Source organism: Dendropsophus ebraccatus, chromosome 8 (genome assembly GCF_027789765.1).
Source record: "Dendropsophus ebraccatus isolate aDenEbr1 chromosome 8, aDenEbr1.pat, whole genome shotgun sequence".
Classification (NCBI taxonomy): Eukaryota; Metazoa; Chordata; class Amphibia; order Anura; family Hylidae; genus Dendropsophus; species Dendropsophus ebraccatus.
The window spans coordinates 108637867-108657682 of record NC_091461.1 but is presented as its reverse complement, the minus strand read 5'-3'; the positions used below and the strand labels follow the sequence as shown (position 1 = coordinate 108657682).

At 43.7% G+C, this 19816-nt stretch overlaps 1 protein-coding gene across 1 annotated transcript; it reads right to left on the bottom strand.

Moving 5' to 3' along the window:
• Positions 1 to 5354: 5354 nt before the first annotated feature.
• Positions 5355 to 18823, bottom strand: LEPROT (leptin receptor overlapping transcript). Its single transcript, XM_069979412.1, has 4 exons — positions 18715 to 18823; positions 12994 to 13069; positions 12011 to 12197; positions 5355 to 5874 (listed from the first exon to the last, which is right to left on the bottom strand). Exons 1-4 carry the CDS (start codon positions 18728 to 18730, stop codon positions 5758 to 5760), a joined length of 396 nt encoding a protein of 131 aa, XP_069835513.1. The 5' UTR covers positions 18731 to 18823; the 3' UTR covers positions 5355 to 5757.
• Between the last annotated feature and the right edge of the window lie 993 nt (positions 18824 to 19816).

Below are 19816 nucleotides of genomic sequence, written 5' to 3'. Positions count from 1 at the left end.
TTTGGCAGATTCTGCCATCCACTCAAAGAATGAACCCACTCATTCTTCAGGTGAACAACGCAATCTGGCAAACCATAGAATGAAGCCTATAGGAGCAGCGAAGATGCACACGGCTGCCATCGTCTGCAAGCGAGGGTGAGCTGCGGAATCCGCGGTGGGTGATCCACCAGGATTCTGTAGTGCGCACATACCCTAACACTGTCAGATGAGACTCAGCAGCGGTGGTGCTGTCCTGTCCACTCCTCTGGTGTGCTCCAAGTTCATTCTGGAGCTCCTTGGTCTTCCGGCATCTTGTTGTACTTCTCCTGCAGTTACACCTCTGGCCACTAAGTTGCATAGGTAGCCGACTGCTCTGGACTTATAGAGGCAGCTTTTCTCCACCTGCTACTGCCATCTACCAATCCAGAGGCACCTGCACCTATTTAAACCAGCTCCGTCTGCTGCTTCCTGCCTGAGCGTTGTTGGATTCCTGCATTTCAAGCAAAGGTGTGGTTTTTGCCTGTCTGCTGACTTTCTGTGAATTCTGACCTGTGCCTGTTCTTTGCCCTATTCCACCAACAGATCTGACGACAGATTATCTGCCAAAGATCTGAAGCCAAACCCAGGAGTGGATTTGAAAAGAGGAAAAATCCAATCTTTCCTTTATGATTCTGATTATAGTCTGTTCCTGGGTTTGGCTTCAAATCTTTGGCAGATAATCTGTCGTCAGATCTGTTGGTGGAATAGGGCCTTTAGTGCCTGACCCGTCTGTACCTTGTGTCTCTCCTGTTGCCGACTCAGATTGTCTGACCTGCCCTGGAAGCCACCTGCCCTGATGCTTCATCTGACTAGGATACCTGTCTACTGCGCTGACTCTCCTGCTGACGACACGGCTTGCTGACCACATATACTTGGCCTGTTCCCCAATGCTTTGAACCAACTTTGTCTGATTCTTGAGAACCAGCTGCTGCTCACACCAGCGCCACACTGGCCGCAGAAGTCCAGCGTCCACATCCTGGACCTAGAGGTGAAGATCCAGAGGACACTTTAACTCCGCCTCCTGGTGTGGCCCAAAGCCACAATGGTTGAGCACCAAAGCAAGTCTGTCACATTACCAAGCCTGCGCCTGGCATACATCAGGAAAAGACACAGATTTTTGCACAAACCAAGCTGATTGCACAAAAACCTGTACCCTTTTCCCAAGGTACACCCTGCTTGCCTGATGGAGAGGGGGTGAGGCCTACTCCCATGCTCGATTTATCATGATTTACGCCTGGTTTAAATCATGCAAAACTCATAAAGCAAAAGGTTCCAGCTCTTTACGTAAGAAGGTTGTAAAACCTGAGGATGCACAGCAAGGTCAGAGCAGCTACAGGAGTCCTAATGCTAAATATATGAAGGCTGCAAATCAATGGAAGGAAACCTATGAACAACTGGATATAGACAACACTGAGAGCACAGGAACAACAGGGAGTAAATTGGGGGGGGACACAACCTAAGTTAATTGAGTGAAGGCCCCTATGCACATTTGAGTAAAGTCAGTGCTGACTCAAGCAACATGGTCGACTATGCATGTGATGTATATGAGCGCTGCCCAACCTCCCCTCAACAGAGGATTATGGAAGAGCAAGGGATGTGGAATTCTAGTTATTTTGTCTTTTTTAGAGAAAATCTTCATTCAGACGAGTCTGGAGAGGACACTGGTGTCTGGGTCTGGCAGTAGCTTCCTCTCCTTCTCCCATCGAATCAGCATTGATATCAGTATGTTCCGCAGCTCCCCCCAGTGGCGGCTGCTGCCAACCATAATTTCATGTCAATTCTCATTTTTCTCACTACTGATTCATTTGTTTAGAATATGTCTTCTTACTTGTGTGTAATTGTAATATGCAGTGGAATATGTTTGCATAGAATGGGAACAGAATAATAAACCTAAAAATGAATGTTCAAGGGTGTACATTCCACTTTTAACTGGCTTCCAGATGCACGACCAATTGGTTGCTGACAATGCTGTAAATAATGCCAGAAACAGGTAGAATGGGAAAAGAAGAAAAAAAAGAAAAACATTTTCATTGCACAGATTTCCCTATCACTTTTATTTTGTGAAACTTTTAAAACAACAACAAAAAAAAGAAATGGAATGCATGAACAGAGTAAAAAAACCTTGATAGCTGCATCCATCAGGGGGTGTAAACGTTGCTGAATTAAATTTCCCCACTTGTCATCTCACATCCCAACAACAAAAGCAAAGTCTGGAGTAATGGAAAGTAGAAAAAGTCACCCAGACAAGAATATATATATATATATATATATATATATATATATATATATATATATATATATATATAAAACGTATCAACTTTAACCTAGAGTGCTGCCCTGTGTACATTAATATTGTACAGCCATCAGAGCAAAGATCTTTAATTTCCTTATATTTTATGAAGCCCAGGTAATACAATCATCAAGTAGCTGCTACTGTGGTGTGGGCTGTAGGGGGCAGTATATCTTTGTGGTGCTCTCTGAAATTTCGTATCATGCTTCTCAGGCTTTGCACTAAGTGTAACACAGTGCATATGTTTTGCTAGAAGAGTTGCTTTAGGACAGGGAGGGGAACTTCCTGCAAAACTACAATTCCCATCATGTCTTGGAAGGCAAAGCTTTGTATCTCCAGGCATGATAGGAAGTGTAGTTTTGCGAGAGCTAGAGAGCCAAAGGTTTCCCATCCCTGCTTTAAGAACTGGATGCTCTTTTGCTTATATCTTGGATCTTTTCGTATACTTGGCTTGAGATCCTGACTTGTTCAGCCATTTATTTTATCTCTGTTATAGAGCACCAACATATTCCACAGCGATATACATCCGTCCCTGCCCACAGCGCTATCCGTCAGTCCCGGCCCACAGCGCTATCCGTCAGTCCCGGCCCACAGCGCTATCCGTCAGTCCCGGCCCACAGCGCTATCCGTCAGTCCCGGCCCACAGCGCTATCCGTCAGTCCCGGCCCACAGCGCTATCCGTCAGTCCCGGCCCACAGCGCTATCCGTCAGTCCCGGCCCACAGCGCTATCCGTCAGTCCCGGCCCACAGCGCTATCCGTCAGTCCCTGCCCACAGCGCTATCCGTCAGTCCCTGCCCACAGCGCTATCCGTCAGTCCCTGCCCACAGCGCTATCCGTCAGTCCCTGCCCACAGCGCTATCCGTCAGTCCCTGCCCACAGCGCTATCCGTCAGTCCCTGCCCACAGCGCTATCCGTCAGTCCCTGCCCACAGCGCTATCCGTCAGTCCCTGCCCACAGCGCTATCCGTCAGTCCCTGCCCACAGCGATATACATCAGTCCCTGCCTAGAGTGCTATACATCAGTCCTTGTCCAAAGGGTATTCATCAGTCCCTGTCCACAGCGCTATCCATCAGTCCCTGCCCACAGCGCTATCCATCAGTCCCTGCCCACAGCGCTATCCATCAGTCCCTGCCCACAGCGCTATACATCAGTCCCTGCCCACAGCGCTATACATCAGTCCCTGCCCACAGCGCTATACGTCAGTCCCTGCCCACAGCGCTATACGTCAGTCCCTGCCCACAGCTCTATCCGTCAGTCCCTGCCCACAGCGATATACATCAGTCCCTGCCCACAGCGATATACATCAGTCCCTGCCTAGAGTGCTATACATCAGTCCTTGTCCAAAGTGTATTCATCAGTCCCTGCCCGCAGCGCTATCCATCAGTCCCTGCCCGCAGCGCTATCCATCAGTCCCTGCCCGCAGCGCTATCCATCAGTCCCTGCCCGCAGCGCTATCCATCAGTCCCTGCCCACAGCGCTATCCATCAGTCCCTGCCCACAGCGCTATCCATCAGTCCCTGCCCACAGCGCTATCCATCAGTCCCTGCCCACAGCGCTATCCATCAGTCCCTGCCCACAGCGCTATCCATCAGTCCCTGCCCACAGCGCTATCCATCAGTCCCTGCCCACAGCGCTATCCATCAGTCCCTGCCCACAGCGCTATCCATCAGTCCCTGCCCACAGCGCTATCCATCAGTCCCTGCCCACAGCGCTATCCATCAGTCCCTGCCCACAGCGCTATCCATCAGTCCCTGCCCACAGCGCTATCCATCAGTCTCTGCCCGCAGCGCTATCTATCAGTCCCTGCCCACAGCGCTATCCATCAGTCCCGGTATACATCAGTCCCTGCCTACAGTGCTATACATCAGTCCTTGTCCAAAAAGTATACATCAGTCCCTGCCCGCAGCGCTATCCATCAGTCCCTGCCCACAGCGCTATCAATCAGTCCCGGTATACATCAGTCCCTACCTACAGTGCTATACATCAGTCCTTGTCCAAAAAGTATACATCAGTCCCTGCCCACAGCACTATACATTAGTCCCTGCCCACAGCGCTATACATCAGTCCCTGCCCACAGCACTATACATTAGTCCCTGCCCACAGCGCTATCCATCAGTCCCTGCCCACAGCGCTATCCATCAGTCCCGGTATACATCAGTCCCTGCCTACAGTGCTATACATCAGTCCCTGCCCACAGCACTATACATCAGTCCCTGCCCACAGCACTATACATTAGTCCCTGCCCACAGCGCTATACATCAGTCCCTGCCCACAGCGCTATACATCAGTGGAATTTACTATCACAGGTTTTCTCAAATAAGGAAGTAAAAGTCCACAATAAAATGTATTGTAGAGGATTTTGCTGTGGATTACCTGCTGATCCACAGGAAGGGTTAATAGTGTACGATGGAAAATATAGTTGTACCATTCCCCTACTTCTTCTACACCGCTACTTCCCTAATCTCCTACCAGTCTCCAGCAATGATGGGTCATGCATCTATACATCATCACCGCAGCCAGAAGGATCAGGAATACACAATACACGGCACAAGAGCAGCAGGGAAATGGAGCAAGTTCAGACTGATGTAAGGCCTCATTCACATAGTCATAGTGGTCTGCACTGATAGCAAGCACAAATAGTGATCTGCAAGCACGAATAGTAAGGCCAATAGAAGTCTAGGAGCCAGGATTTTGCATGGACTGTGGAATTCATTGTTATGTGCATGGGCCTATAGAATATAATGGGTCGGATACTGTCTGCAATTGCAGACAGTAGGCAGGCCCTATTTTACGGACATGTAAAGGAGGCCTTAAACAGATGCATGTCCCAACCCAACTAAATCTATAAAAACCAAAACAGACACCAGCATCTATGGGATCTACAATGCATTCAGGCTGGGCAGGGACTTGTGTTCATATTATTTATATCAGAAATAAAAGGTAAAGAAGATGAATCCTGAACCAAGGGATTCTCTGCATGTAGTAAAAACAAAAAGAAAAATGAAAGAGTTAATAAAGTCAATAAACAATGACTGACTATTCAAAGATTATAAAAAATGTCATTATTGTTTATTTTTTTTTCCTTTATCCATAAATTGTAAGTTACAAATCTTTAAAAGTGCGTCTGCTGCAACAAAAAAGAGAAAACACATACAAAGCCATAGAAATGACACGCTGCATGTTCCAAACCTCAATAGGATATACATTTATAAAAGAGACGTCAACCCGGGAAGCAAGTAGAACACGTGTGTGTCGTTCTGAAAAAGTTTACAAAACTAAACATATGTAATAAAGAACATAATCTGCAATGTCATGTAGGATGTACGGCCCTCCCAGCGCTCTGTCATGGCTACATATACATGAGAAGAGGCCGTGATCAATAGACTAGTGTATATACATACAGAGGACCGGCGTACTGTTGTCTATACAATACGAGAGGCTGCGGTGGTTACCACTGCTCCCAGCTAAAGTCATCGCCTCTTCCAAAGACAAGGAAAAATCCTAGAATGGTTACGAAAATCACTGTGTTTCCTGCAAGAACAAGGCCGCACGCTCCCCACAAGATCTGCAATAAAAGACACAACATAAACAATGTTTAATATACCTTCCTGGGTATTCACGTGTACTGTACAATGGTCCCAAATTATGGATAACATATAAGGAGGATCTGCTGAAAATAAGTTAATCACAAAGTGTCAGTGATCAGCTGTAAACCGTGGAAGAACCTGACAGTAAGGCCCCTTCATAGGTCAGGAAAATCTATCCAGATTTTTTTTTGATCAGGAAATCTGGATAGGTGTCTTGACCCATAGGTTTCTATTGGGCACATTTCCCCTTAAGGTTTTTTCCTGAAGGGTGTCTGTGCCGGAAAATAGGCCTGGAAATTATAGGACATGTCCTATAATTGTCCAGGATTCTGTCACAGATGCACCATAGAACCCTATGGGGGCATCCAGAATTCCAGGCAGCTCCAGGAAACTGTCAGTGCCAGCCAGCACCTGGCAAGTGCCACTGGGTGCTAATACTGACCCTTTAAGTGTATGTGCTCCTAATCAGCATTAGGCTACAAACCCACTTGGCGGGTCTGCAGCGAGTCTCCTTGCTGCGTTTTTGCAGCGAGACTCGCTGCAAATCCCAGCCCTATACTTTCATTAGCAGAGAAACTCGCAGCAGGGATGTACATCCCTGCTGCGATTTTGTCTGCAGCCCGCCCCATTAACCCCCTAGCCGCTGGACATTATACATTACCGGGTCCCCGCACCTGCTTGCTTCGGGGCTCCCGGTGTCTTCACGGCCCGCCCTGTCAATCAGTGCGCTGTGGCAGGGCAGCGCACTGATTGGCCGGGCGGAACGTGTCGGGAGCCGCCGAAGCAAGCAGGAGCGGGGACCTGGTAATGTATATCCTGCCCGCCCCCCCTGCAGCCCCGATCGCCCCCGGCCGCATGATCGTTCCCCGCAGCCCGCCCCCCCCCCCCCCGCACATCCCTGCTGCGAGTTTCTCTGCTAATGAAAGTATAGGGCTGGGATCTGCAGCAAGTCTCGCTGCAAAAACGCAGCAAGGAGACTCGCTGCAGACCCGCCAAGTGGGTTTGTAGCCTTAAGGTAAATGCGGCACTCTCCCCAGAATTGCTGCGCCTAAGTAATGTCACTTGTGCACTCGCAAAGGCGGAAGACAGTGAGAGAAGTCAGACGGAAGAACCAATGCCGCCTGCAGCAGGTAAGCATAATTTTTTTCTCCTCTGTCTGTACTGATGGTTTCCTAAAGCCTCCCAAAAGGATTCCTGATCAGCGTTTCCTAACCATAATAACAGCCACAAACATGTGAAAGGGGCCTAAGTGTTTAGTTTCTCACTGCACAATCACAGGAGAAATTAAAGGAAAAGTCAGTCGAAAAAGTACTGTATTGCCCCCCAAAAGTTATACAAATTACTAATATAGACTTATTACAGGAAATGCTTATAAAGTGCTTTTTTTCCCTGCACTTACTACTGCATCAAGGCTTCACTTCCTGGATAACATTGTGATGTCACTTCCTGGATAACCTGGTGATGTCACTTCCTGGATATCACCGGCGTATGAGGACCACTTAGGACTAACTAATACTTAACTTTTAATGACTCATTAAAAATATACAACAAAAAGGTCCACACAGACAACAAAAAGAATATCCACTAGTGTGCTCTATGTACAGTGAAGTAACCTGAAAGGCCAATATGCATATCGGGGAGATTATCCCACGTCCCCGGAGGGATACTAATAATTAGGGACTACAGGCCAGGTGTCAAGGTACACAAGATACAGTCTAAGAGTAAGGGAGGAAAAGAGAGGAGAGTGGTGGTGCGCCCTGCTCTCTGCCCTAGTAACCTCTTGCCCTGCCTTTTGGGGAACCCACCTTTGGACCGTCATCGTGGTTGGGGCCACCCTATTAAGGAGGTGGGTTCCCCAAAAGGCAGGGCAAGAGGTTACTAGGGCAGAGAGCAGGGCGCACCACCACTCTCCTCTCTTTTCCTCCCTTACTCTTAGACTGTATCTTGTGTACCTTGACACCTGGCCTGTAGTCCCTAATTATTAGTATCCCTCCGGGGACGTGGGATAATCTCCCCGATATGCATATTGGCCTTTCAGGTTACTTCACTGTTCATAGAGCACACTAGTGGATATTCTTTTTGTTGTCTGTGTGGACCTTTTTGTTGTATATTTTTAATGAGTCATTAAAAGTTAAGTATTAGTTAGTCCTAAGTGGTCCTCATACGCCGGTGATTACTTTAGTTTGTTTTGACCACTGGACCTTATGCTATTATGGTGTAACGGCACCTGTATCTCCGTTATTTGGATTTTCACTTCCTGGATAACATGGTGATGTCACGACCCGACTCCCAGAGCTGTGCGGGCTGTGGCTGCTGGAGTCCCTCAGTGTCTCCCTGCCATCATCTTCTCCAGCAGCCACAGCCCGCACAGCTCTGGGAGTCGGTTCGTGACATCACCATGTTATCCAGGAAGTGACATCACCAGGTTATCCAGGAAGTGAAGCCTTGATGCAGTCGTATGTGCAGGGAGAAAAGTACTTTATAAGCTTTTCCCATAATAAGTCTATATTGGTGATTTGTATAACTTTTGGGGGGCAATACAATACTTTAATAAAAAAAAAAAAAAATTGCTAGACTTCTCCTTTAAGCATTATAACGTGTCCATTCAAATTCATAGGCTGTGTAATATAAAACAGGTCCTCCAAAGTGAGAGAAGCTCTTTATAACGATTTTCAAGGGTTTTAATGGGATATTTAGGGCGATTCTATGTTACGCTTAGTGTAGCACTTAAAAGTGCATCCATATGTCATGTACTGACCTCTCCAGTCCTACACTAAGCATAACAGTGCGTTGCTTTTGCTGAGTGTTTTTGCTTATACAGTGCAGCATAGGCTACTATTAGAGAACACTGCTATGGTTATTGTGCTTACTTGTATTAGCTGATGTGGCAGGCTTTGTATTCTTGCTATTCTGATTTCAATTCCATCACAGAAATGATTTTCTAACTCTGCTAATAAATTTCCTATTAATCCTTTGTATTTGCAGGGAGGGGGGTGGCGTTTCACCACTGCGGTTCACCAAATCAGGCTGCTGGATGCTAGCCAGGTGAGCGGATTAGGGCATAAGCAGGCTGGGGTCAGTTAACATACATGGATCCGCAGCAGATTTCACGCTGCAAACTCGCAGGGAAATCCGCTGCAGATCTCTTGCCTGTTAGTTTCTATGAGAATATAGAATACATGATGTCAATCCCGCTACGAGTATGTATTATTATTTTATTATTATTTATTTATAAAGCGCCCTTAATTCCAGAGCGCTATACAATAGATAGGCAACAGGCAGGAACAATACAAGATCAGAAAACATTACATGAAGGAAAAAGACAGACTGGTACATTGGGGAAGAGGACCCTGCCCGCGAGGGCTCTCATAGAAACTAACAGGCAAGGGATCCGCTGTGGATTTCGCAGCGTGAAATCGGTACGTGTGCTCCTGGTTTGGGACATCAACCCAATAATTGTCAGGCTGAGCCGACAATCAGCAGTGACGTAGCAGCTGGAGGGGTCCTGTACGTGGTATACCCAAATGCCAAAAATGACAGCTGGCGGCTGTCAGCGAGACACAAAATTGGTGCTACAGAGGCGGGTAAGTTCCCGCACCTCACAGCCTATTTTTTTTTATTTCACAGGTTTTCCCTTTTAAGCACTGTAATTTTTTGTGGGTCACACTGTTGATCACATGACCAAGTCAGACAGATGAAACACACTGCAGCTATGATGGAATAAACCAGCTACAACCAGTGACACCATCTGTTTACTGCTCCATCACACCTCATGGCCTGCCACCCGTCCTGGAGCACCATGACTAGTCGTCACCATACTCACAGCACGTCACCTGACTGTAGTGATTATGTCATCACACTGGATGCACAAAGAGGAGCAACCAAGCACCCTGGAGAGTCACCGCACAATACAGAGGTGACTAAAAAGCCTACAGAAAGTTTTCACTCTATATAAGAAATGAAAAGTCCAATTGGATGTGTGAATGAAAAATAATGCACCTGAATGAAGTTTTCCATAAGATTCACTGCAAAGCAAATACAGTGCACAAGCTATAGTGGTTGTGTAAATCATATATGGGCCACTAAGATCCGAGGGGTGGGCGATATTGCACCCCCCATTATAACTAGGCAGCATGATGGTCCCATAAGAATAGATTACCTCTGTAATGAATAATTCACATCTCATTAACAAATACTCCCCACACTGATCTCATGGTAACAATCTAATGAGAGGCTTCATACAATCACATTCTTATATTTATAAATGGGCTTTGTGATTCCCTCTAAAAGAAAAACTATGTTCCTTCTTGCCAGAAAACTTTTCATTGCCCCAGGTCTATGCAATAATAACCCAGAACAAGCGTCTACCATCCTCCAGAGGTCTGTCCTAGTTCGATATTTATCTCCATTATTATTTAAGGGACAAGGTCGCCATCTGGTGGTGATTTACAAAATGATCCCATGCTCCGTTATGAGGGACATCTTCAGATTACACATTCATAGAAATCTTACATCACTGTCAGGTTCAAGGGAATAGACCTGTCTCACTAAGGATGATGAGATTACGGGCAAATGGAAAACGGTCTAAAGGACAAGGTATAGGATGATACTTCATAAAATTATTAAGCAGAATAGTGAGTGCTGCTCTGGAGTATAATACAGGATGTAACTCAGGATCAGTAGAGGATAAGTAATGTAATGTATGTACACAGTGACACCCCCAGCAGAATAGTGAGTGCAGCTCTGGTGTATAATACAGGATGTCACTCAGGATCAGTAATGTAATGTATGTACACAGTGACCCCACCAGCAGAATAGTGAATGCAGCTCTGGGGTATAATACAGGATGTAGCTCAGAATCTGTAAAGGCCCTGTTATATGGAAGGATTATCGTGCAAAAACCTACTGCAACGATTGATCCCTAGAAATCACTGTTTGGTGTAACAGAGTTAAGCGAGCGCACAACTAAGAAATCATTAGATTGTAGCTGGTCGTGATCTTTCAGCATGTCCAAAAATCATTGTTGGTCTTTCGCTGATAATTCGACATTCCGTTCGTGTAATAAAAAAAGAATCTTTTTATTGCTCGGGATAAAAACAACCAACCATTTTCCCTCTTCGCGAATGATTACCACCCATATAATGACCACAAAAATTATCATTCATAACAGCAATCGGTGAATGTAGTAACGTTAGCATTGTTTGCTACAATATTGTTAGTTATCACTAGCCATCATTCGTTTTGGCAGGTTTTTGCATGATAATCGCTCAGTGTAATAAAGCCTTTTAAGTTATGTCATGTAACAGGCTACTACCAACTAGGGCTGGGCGATATGGGCAAAAAATAAAATCTCATTTTTTTTTTTTTCATTTTTTTCTCAATTTAAATCTCGATTTTTTTTTTATCAGGTGGATAAGGGGTGTAGTAATCGAGTGGATAAGGGGTGTGGTAACAGTAGAAGCATAGAAAAAGCGGGGTGTAGTAGTGGGCGTAGTAGTAGCAGTTTTGGGAGTAGTAGTATCAGGAGTGGGGGTGGGGGGAGTAGTATTGTGGGTAGTAGTAGAGCAGTATTGGGAGTAGTATTGGGGGTAGTAGTAGAGCAGTATTTGAAGTAGTGGTAGAGCAGTATTGGGGGAAGTAGTAGAGCAGTATTGGGGGTAGTAGTAGAGCAGTATTAGTAGTACTGGGGGTAGTAGTAGAGCTGTATGTACAGAGATCACTACATGAGTGCAGTACTGACTAGCAGTCCTCCGGGTGCAGGCCAGCAGCGATCTTATAGGTGGGTGGTCGTTATGGGGGCGGGTGGAAGCTGCGGTCCCACTCTGACCTGCAGGAGGTGCAGCTTGCCTGGAGCGCCTGCAAGTCAGAGGGCATTTTTTTTTCTTTTCTTTGAAAATCAAATTTACGATTTTCAAAGGAATTGAAATCGATTCTCAAAATCTAGGCAAAATAATCAAATGAATTCGATTAATCACCCAGCCCTCCTACCAACCTTAATAATAAGCAATCCCTACTAAAAATGGCTAAGAGTTACATAAACCCAACTCTTCTCACTTCTTATCGACATACTATTTCGGAGATAATCCTTTCCCATGGGCTCTGTATGTTACCTACCACAGATATCCTGGCAAGAATAATGGGAAGGCCATATGCAGAAACCACAATCCCGGTGGTGAAGAAATACGCCAGCTCTTTGCAGGCGCTGCTTGCTGCATCGGTGTCATCACTGACTCTTGTGGCAATAAGATATGGAATTGGGCTAATAAAGTAGAATATCAAAACAAAGAGGGGCCAATAAGATCTGTAAAGAAGAAAAAATATTAGGTACCAAAGAGGACATTTCTGTGGCTTATACTGCTCCTTACTACTAAATGGAAAACTATACCTCTGAGTGCCCCAGCAAGTAATGGGCGAGCGGGCATATTTTTTTAGCTGCAGTATTGGATCAAGGGCAGGTTTTTCTAATAAGAATGTGGTCATACAGAATATCAAAGAAGACCAGCCCCTTCAGCTTTGTGTTCAGTAGAGCTGTCCATGGTGCTGAACACAGAGCTGAAGGCGTTGGCTCCAACTGTTAGAAACTTTTCGGAGACATTTCTGGTCTATGCTATGCTACATCACCACCAGTGGAAAAACTTGCACTCAATATTGCAGCCATATTCTGCACTTAGCCTAAACGTTAGGCCCCCTCAGCTTTTACCTGCTGGGGTATTCAGATTCATGTCCTTTTCACGTTTATTCTGAAACGAAGACCCCTTTTGACCCTGTAGTATTTCGATATTCGATACTATTTTAGCTAAAACCAGGAGTGAGTCCAAAACAAGGACCAAGATGCAAATTTTTCCATTATATGTCATCTTTGTGTCAGGTCCCCTGGTTTTGGCTAAAAATACTGAACAAAAAACTCTTTAAGGCTTCGATACATCCCAATTTCCAGCCAGTCCACACTCACAAAGTTCACTTTCTAGGAAATGGTCCCAGGGATACTGGGAACCCTTCATATCATTATACATTTTCTTCCTATACAGAACCAGCCATATCTAATTTCTGGGAGGGGGGGGGGTGACTATGCCGGAACTATATTTCAGGTTCCTTACTTGTAAGTCTCTAAGGCACATCCCAGCATGAGGAAGGTGAGACCAATGGCTCCGCTAAACGATAAGGCGACAAGTGCTGAAAAGAAGGAAAAATAAGATATACAGTCAGTGTAAGAAAGCAGTGTATACATTATTGATTGAAGAGGCTTTACAGTATAAAGTGTATCGACACAATCATCTGTTCCGCAACCTGTGGCTCTCCAGCCGTTACAAAACTACAACCCTCAGCATGCTTTGAAGGACAGGTGCTATTTTGTGCATGGAAATAAATCGACTATCTTCAATTTTTTTCGGTGCAACAGTACCTTGGTTCACAAACGCTTCTAAACTCAAACAATTTGGTATTCGAAGGAAAATTTTCTTACGTTCGGAATTTGAAGAGTGGTCCCTAATCCGAACAAGGGCAGGTGTTAAAGTGTCACTGTCGGTTAAATTTTTTTTTTTTGCAGAAATCAATAGAACAGGCGATTTTAAGAAACTTTGTAATTGGGTTTATTAGCCGAAAAATGCATTTTTATCATGAAAAAGCAGTTTGAAGCTCTCCCCCCTGTCTTCATGGTTTTCTATGGAGGGGGGGAGTGGTGGAGGGAGATGAGCCACCAAAACAGGGCAACAAAGAGTTAATTTACAGCTACATGACCAGGCTTTCTCCTCTGAGGTCAGCAATGACCTCTCTGACCTCTGAATACCGGCTTTCACACAGCTCCCACTGTGTAATCCTTTGCTCTCAGCTCTCTGCTGCTGACTAATCTCCTCCCTCCTCCATAGATTACACAGGGCTCGATTGATGTAAAAGAGTCGAGATTTCCTGATAATGAGCAGTGAATGAGATAGAGGAGGGGAGGGAGGAACCTGGGGAAAGTCTTATTAAATGAAGATAATGGCATATTTGCTTAATAAACCCAATTACAAAGTTTCATAAAGTCGCCTGGACTATTGATTTCTTAAAAAAAAAAAAAAAAACAGTGACACTTAATGTAAGTAATGCACTGTTCTGCATTTCTGTCCCTCTTTTTGCTGCGGTGTACTCCAGAGAAAAAATAGTTTTTAATACATAGCTTTAATAAAGTTATATTACATTTTGTAAATTTAAAAAAAATAATTGCTTTTAATTGGCTTTTAATTGGCTTTTAACAAAATAATTGCTTTTAATTGGCATATTCACTTTCTTTAACTGGCAGCAGTATATGGCGACATGAGTCCTTCCGCGGCCACCAATTATTGTGTCAGGAACTGCAGGGCTGTCTAAGCCCTGAATCTCCCAATCTCCTGCTTTGATCTGAGAGAGGGGGGAATAGGACAACAGCCCTTAAAAAATGTGAGCTTTTCTGGATTTATAGGTTAAACACACTTTACCCATAAGGATTAAACACTGAATATAAAATTACCAACAGGATGTTAAGATAGTGGGGATTATCCGGAGTGCACTTTGCCCTACAGTTCTTCCTGGATAGCGGTCAGGTGAGGTATAGATCCTTGTGAACTATAGGTTATTTAAAGGAGAAGTCCAGCAAAAAAATGTATTAAAGGGTTGTATTGTATACAAATCCCTAATATACACTTATTGCGGGAAATGCATATAAAGTCCTTTTTTCCCTGCACTTACTACTACATCAAGGCTTCACTTCCTGGATAACATAGTGATGTCACGACCCGACTCCCAGAGCTGTGCGGGCTGTGGCTGCTGGAGAGGATGATGGCAGGGGGATGCTCAGTGTCCCTCCAGTGCCCTGTGTCCCTTAGTGTTGCCCTGACATCATCCTCTCCAGCAGCCACAGCCCGCACAGCTCTGGGAGTCGGGTCGTGACATCACCATGTTATCCAGGAAGTGACATCACCATGTTATCCAGGAAGTGATATCACCATGTTATCCAGGAAGTGACATCACCATGTTATCCATAAGTGACATCACCATGTTATCCAGGAAGTGACATCACCATGTTAGAATTAGAATCTATAGAACCCTATCATAGAGGGGCTAGGGTTTCCTCCCACTAAGAGTGGGTCGGTCCGCCTCCAGTGCTTCAGCCTGGGCCTGGTGGTACAGTCACTTTAAGCATAAGTGAAGTTAGTGTATGTGTAGCATGGTGACGCCATAATCGTTTGCATATCATTAATACAAATCTTCACAGCATTCATAAAAGTAACAAAGTACGAGGCTAGTCAGACCATTATACATACGTGCTTTGTCTCACATCATTATCAGTGTATATAATTACAGAGTGATACCAGCTTAAAAATATACGATGATTACATGTAAATCTGGAGGTGGAGACGAGTACAACTCACCATGCTGGAAGTCACAGGCTATCCCTAGGGGGCCAGTCACACCTCTGTTCTTTTCTGGGGATGCCACAACATAGTGAAAAATACATAGACAGACACAAGCGCCCTATGTCTGTTAATGCATGTGTCTCAACAGACTAAGGGTCCTATTACACATAGCGATTTTTAACGATTAACGATAAACGATCGCAAACTAGATTGTTTATCGTTAACCTGAAATCATTCACATTACACAGAACAATAATGGTTAGTTACGATCATTACTATAATCGTAATTGCGATTGTTACTATGATCGTTTATTCCTTCTGATCCCAGCAAAACAATGGACAATGTGCAATTACACTGAACGATTAGTGAGCAAATGCGGAACTTGAACGAACGAATGTGGAATTACAGCGAACGATTAACAATAATTTTAGGTTCAGATCTAAGTCAACGATCAACGACATACTAACGATTTTTCGATCGTTGCCTGCAATTACACAGAACGATTATCGTTTAAATTCGAACAATATAACGATTTTTTTCACGATAATCGCCCCGTGTAATAGGGCCCTAAGGGCCATTTACACACACACACAGCTATTTTACTCATTTATCTGAGAGATTTTTGAAGCCAAAGGAAAGGATTTGAAAGGAGGAGAGAGCTCAGTCTTTCTTTTATGACCTGTTTTCTGTTATATCGTTCGAATTTAAACGATAATCGTTCTGTGCAATTGCAGGCAACGATCGAAAAATCATTAGTATGTCGTTGACTTCGATCTGAACCTAAAATTATCGTTAATCGTTCGCTATAATTCCACATTCGTTCACTTAAATTCCGCATTTGTTCAGTGTAATTGCAGATTGTTCATTGTTTTGCTGGGATCAGAAGGAGTAAACGATCATAGTAACAATCGTAGTAACGATCGTAACTAACGACCGTCGCTCTGTGTAGTGTGGTGAACGATTTCAGGTTAACGATAAACAATCTTGTTTGCGATCGCTTATCGTTAAAAATCGCTCCGTGTAATAGGACCCTTAGTCTGTTGAGACACATGCATTAACAGACATAGGGCGCTTGTGTCTGTCTATGTATTTTTCACTATGTTGTGGCATCCCCAGGAAAGAACAGAGGTGTGACTGGCCCCCTAGGGATAGCCTGTGACTTCCAGCATGGTGAGTTGTACTCGTCTCCACCTCCAGATTTACATGTAATCATCGTATATTTTTAAGCTGGTATCACTTTGTAATTATATACACTGATAATGATGTGAGACAAAACACTTATGTATAATGGTCTGACTGACCTCGTACTTTGTCACTTTTATGAATGCTGTGAAGATTTGTATTAATGATATGCAAACGATTATGGCGTCACCATGCTACACATACACTAACTTCACTTATGCTTAAAGTGACTGTACCACCAGTAATGTAATTGTAATTTACTTCTATTTAAAAATCTTAAGTCTTCCAGTACTTATCAGTTGCTGTATGTCCTGCAGGAAGTGGCGTATTAAAGGGGAACTCCGGATAAGAAAAACTTGTTTTCTATTAAAAGTACATTAAAAGTTATATAGATGTGTCTATATAATGTATTACTGTATCTGTACGGTTCTGGTAGCTGATAGAAATCCAGGAAGTGAATAAAAATGGCCCCTGTGCCAAATCACATTGTCTCCTGCTCCTTCTGCTCTCCCCCCTTAGGAGACAAATCTTCCATGCCTCTGTCTCACATTGTGTGTGTTTGCTGAGCACAGGCTGATGATGCAGACAGGGGGCAGGGCGTGATGTTACAGGAGGCGTGGCTGGATCCCCCAATCTCCTGAGTGATCCACCATCTCTGACCGGCCAGAAGCAGGTGCAGCACTAATTTTACTGATTGTGATCAGTGGGGGACTGTGATGATCACATGAGGAAAAGCATTGCATTTTGGGAACTGCTCAGGAAGAACAGAAACACAATACAGAACAAAGAAAAACCCAAACAAATGGATTTTTGGTAGTTTCAAAACTGGGATAGACAGGTAAATAATGCTATATGCTTCTGCAGAAGTTTCATTTTTGTTTAACCTCTACTTCGATTTCCCCTTTAATTCCAGTCTGACACAATGCTCTCTGCTGACATCTCTGTCCATGACAGGAACTGTCCAGAGCAGCAGCAAATTCCCATAGAAAACCTCTCCTGCTCTGGACAGCTCCTGACATGGACAGAGGTGGCAGCAGAGAGCACTGTGTCAGACTAAAAAAAGAAAAAAAACATTCCCTGCAGGACACACAGCAGCTGGGAAGTATGGGAAGACTTGAGAATTTTAAATAGAAGTAAATTACACATGTCTACTGTAAAACAATAAAAGCTGGACAATTTTTGAATGTTTTGATATTAAGACAAGCATATTTTTGAGCCTCCATTTACCATAAAAATATAAAAAACATTAATGTCTACTCCTATAAAGCGTATTTCCAAATTTCTTTTTATTGAAAATTAAACAATTACATATTTGCCAGCGCCCCGATCTTACAGATCAATAGAATAACACAATAAAAAGCCAAAAAAAGGGAATCCCCCCCCCCCAAACACAAATACATTAAAAATTATAAGTACATCCAGGACTAGTACCAATAAAAAATGTTCATCCTGTAAAAAAAACTAAATAAATAAAATCATACAGTCCTGATGACATAAAAAAAAAGTACTGGTGGAGCAAAAAATAAATATTGCAAAAAACGAAAACATAAAAAAATGGAAAAATAAAGATGGAGTGGGTTTTATATTGTTATAAAAAAATTTTTATGGTAAAACTTATAGGTAGTGTTTTTCTAACTTTTTAAAATGTTCGGGAACAATATTCGAACCCGAACGCTCAGGGGGGGGGGGGCTTCCCTGCGGCTGCAGAAGATTAAGGCCAGGAAACCAGTAATTGGTCATCAAAAATGGCAAAATTATAAAATATAACTTCTCGCATAAAAGGAAATAAATATGTGAAATGTTTCGGCTCCGGTAAGCCATAAAAAAAAAAAAAAAAATCACCGGAGCCTAAGGGGTTAACTCAGTGATCCTCAAACTGTGGTTCATTAGATATTGCAAAACTACAACTCCCAGCATGCACTGACAGCTGTGCACCATCTTACTTGTGGCCTCCAAGCTGGGGCTGTCTAACTGTTGCAAAACTACAACTCCCAGCATGCACTGGTTGTTCTGCCCCCTTCATACTAGTGGCCATCAGCCTGTGGCTCCCCAGCAGATAGTCTGGGAGTTGTAGTTCTGCAGCATTCGGGCTCTCCTGCTGTAGTGTTGTTACTCTGTACACAGGAAGGACGTGTTTGTCGTCTCTGTGAATAGATTAGAAGTTATATGGAGGACAACAGAGAAGCAGCTGTTACTTTACAGATAGGACTGAAGCTGTTGCGACATTTGGTATGATAGAAGAACACAGAAGAAGAAGACAATACCTTTAATCCCCGCCATGTTTAGTGCAGAGCTATCTTTGGTACAGTGTATGTTTACACTGCTGCTTCCTGCCTGACAGCCACTGAGAGGAAACAGGAAGCGCCGCCAGGAACACGCTACACCGTGATTGGTCACATTTACCTGTCACTCTTCTGAATCCAGTAGTTGATTGGCTGCTTCGAATTCCCGCCTCCCTTATGTTTTTCTTCCCTTCTGTTGCTGTGAGTACATAGTGACAGAGTGAAGAATGTGAAGGAACGTTCTGATTGGATGGGAGTTATGCGTCAGGTCGGGCGGGGCGATTTTGATTGGAGGGTAGGCGTGACCCGGTAAAGAAATGCTCTTCTATTGGACGTTCTGATGTCAGTCACCACGGAGATAGACCCGTGTGACACAGTAGTCAGCTGTTATATAGATTTTATATTACCTCATCCGTCTATTGTCCTTGTGAGTTGGTTTTTATCACTTTGCCCGAGGATATATATATATATATATATATATATATATATATATATATATATATATATATATATATATATATATATATATATATATATATATAAAATTTTTAATATACTGTATATATTTTTTTAATTATTATTTTTTTTTTAAGCGTTTTCTTACACAATGAATATGTGAGATTAAGATATTAAAAAGATTATAAAAACATGGCTTTTGTATGAGCTAGTGCTGCATTGTCCTGTTTACAGGGTGTATCTGCAATACCACACACAGCCAATGGACAAGAGTGGCGCTGTTTTCTCACCACCAGTCCCATAGATGGTGAATAGATGTCAGTGCACTTGGGTAGGGTCAGTCAGAAAGATGTGTTGAATTTATTAAAGAAGCTTGCTCCTCCTTATACTTCTTACTCCAGTGTACTTTTTCTTAAAGGGGTACTCAAGCGGAAAAATTGTTTTTTTTTTTCAAATTAAATGGTGTCAGAAAGGAACTTACTTCTATTAGAAAAATCACAAGTCTTCCAGTACGTATCAGCTGCTGTATGTCCTGCAGGAAGTGGTGTATTCTTTCCAGTCTGACAGTGCTCTCCGCTGACAGTCTCATACACTTACATTAATGGACATAATGGAGATACGGCCAGGG

What these genes read in the sequence shown, in the direction of transcription:
- LEPROT (XM_069979412.1), bottom strand. An exon ending in TGTGCCTTAGAGACTTACAA is followed by an intron (nt 12,198 to 12,993) that starts GTAAGGAACCTG and finishes TCTTCTTTACAG; the next exon opens with ATCTTATTGGCCCCTCTTTG. An exon ending in TTCTTGCCAGGATATCTGTG is followed by an intron (nt 5,875 to 12,010) that starts GTAGGTAACATA and finishes CTTTTATTGCAG; the next exon opens with ATCTTGTGGGGAGCGTGCGG.